Raw genomic sequence first — 1645 nt, forward strand, 5'->3', positions numbered from 1 at the left:
ATTTGAGCAGTTATTGTTTTATGGTTATGGAGATTGGTGAGAGAATGACTTGGCTTTAATTTGAACCTTTCAGGAGCTGATAGCTGAAAAGATGGGCGAGCGGGTGAAGGGGATCATGGGAAGTCCTTTCAAGAGGACAAGCAAATACCTTACACACCAGGTCTTCAACAGGTGTGTGTGTGTGTGTGTGTGTGTGTGTGTGTGTGTGTGTGGCATTTTAGCTGTAATAACCTTTGATTAACTGCACAATAAGAACTTTAATGGTGTTGCAGTCATATCTTACAACACCAGTAGTTCCATAAATGCAGTCTTGTATCCAGGCTTCCTGTGTCTGAGCCCTACGTTTATTCTTTGACATGATCCTTGACATAAAGAGGGTAAAACTTTTAGTTAACCTTAGGTAGTGTGTGCACAGATCAGCCACAACATTTGGACCATCTCCCCAATATTGAGCTAGAAGTATTGTTAGCAGTGGGGTGGGGCCACTTTGGATTGACCATATTCTAAGGGTGTAACAACTCCAAAGACGATACCCATGTTGAACTGTTACTGCCTCATCAATGAAAGCTGTAATGCATGAGAATTTTTAACCTTTTGTAATTTATCCCTTTTAAAGAGGTTGTGGTATGAACTGAACCCAATGTGTCGCTCGTATGATTGATGTGTTTGGGATGTGTAAATTTGGAGAGTCGGTGCTTTAGGGTATTTGCGGTGTTTCTGGAGCAGTCTTGGTCGGCTGCTGCATGTCCAAGATCCAAAACATAGCATTATTGCCATGCGAGCCCTCTAAGTGTTCGTGTCTCTGCTTTTTGTTTTTTCCTTCAGTTACCATTCTGAGACCAACATTGTGAGATATATGAAGCGTCTGGAGAATAAGGACCTCTCCTTAGTCCACAGCATGATACCCCTGGTGAGGCTACCATAAGTCAAGGCAGAGGTTCAGGTTCACAGATAGTTGAAATTTATAGCATGCTTCATACTAGTGTGATAAAGTAGTGGAGAAAAAAAAAGTTTTTATTTTCAGGGCTCCTGTACCATGAAGCTAAACAGCTCATCAGAGCTCATGGTGAGTAAAAACAGGAACTAGTTTTTCAGTTTTCTTCAGGTGTAACATGAAATGCTTTTGAGTAATTATGTCTCACTGCTGTATCCTCTGACAGCCCATCACATGGAGGGAGTTTGCCAACATCCATCCTTTCGTGCCCCTGGATCAGGCAGAGGGCTACCAGAAACTCTTCAGACAGCTGGAGAAAGACCTCTGTGAGGTGACGGGCTATGACAAGATCTCGTTCCAGCCAAACAGGTGAGGGCACAAAATTATGTACTTGTTGGTGCACAGACCGTATCAGTTGGGTGGGCATGATATTTGGTAAAGACGGGAGCATGTTCCTCTTTAGGATAATTACTTTGATGGTTCCGTGCAGTGCAATCAAATTATCCCGAACCCTCCTTCTGGATCATAGAACCTCTGCAGAAGGAAGGAAATGCTCAAAGCAAGCACTTAGCAATACAGTTTTCCTTTACAAACATTTGTGAAAGAACCGTTATTTCAGAGAGCTCACTGAATTGGAGAGTGGTGCTGAACGTAGGATGGGGATGGTGCCTTTGCAACACAAAAGTTTGTGGAAAATCTAAAAGGGAAGAA

The 1645-nt window shown here is 42.7% G+C and overlaps 1 protein-coding gene across 1 annotated transcript in view; it reads left to right on the forward strand.

The window, feature by feature from the left end:
• The window catches only part of gldc (glycine dehydrogenase (decarboxylating)), an 18050-nt gene that overhangs the window by 8580 nt on the left and 7825 nt on the right, over window positions 1–1645 (forward strand). Inside the window, exons 11-14 of the mRNA XM_005738271.1 lie at window positions 74–171; window positions 826–910; window positions 1025–1066; window positions 1161–1303. Of these exons, the coding sequence (XP_005738328.1) occupies window positions 74–171; window positions 826–910; window positions 1025–1066; window positions 1161–1303 (368 nt within the window). The remainder of the gene's footprint in view (window positions 1–73; window positions 172–825; window positions 911–1024; window positions 1067–1160; window positions 1304–1645) is intronic.

Source organism: Pundamilia nyererei, unplaced genomic scaffold (genome assembly GCF_000239375.1).
Source record: "Pundamilia nyererei isolate P.nyererei 1_Seehausen unplaced genomic scaffold, PunNye1.0 scaffold00082, whole genome shotgun sequence".
Taxonomy (NCBI): Eukaryota; Metazoa; Chordata; class Actinopteri; order Cichliformes; family Cichlidae; genus Pundamilia; species Pundamilia nyererei.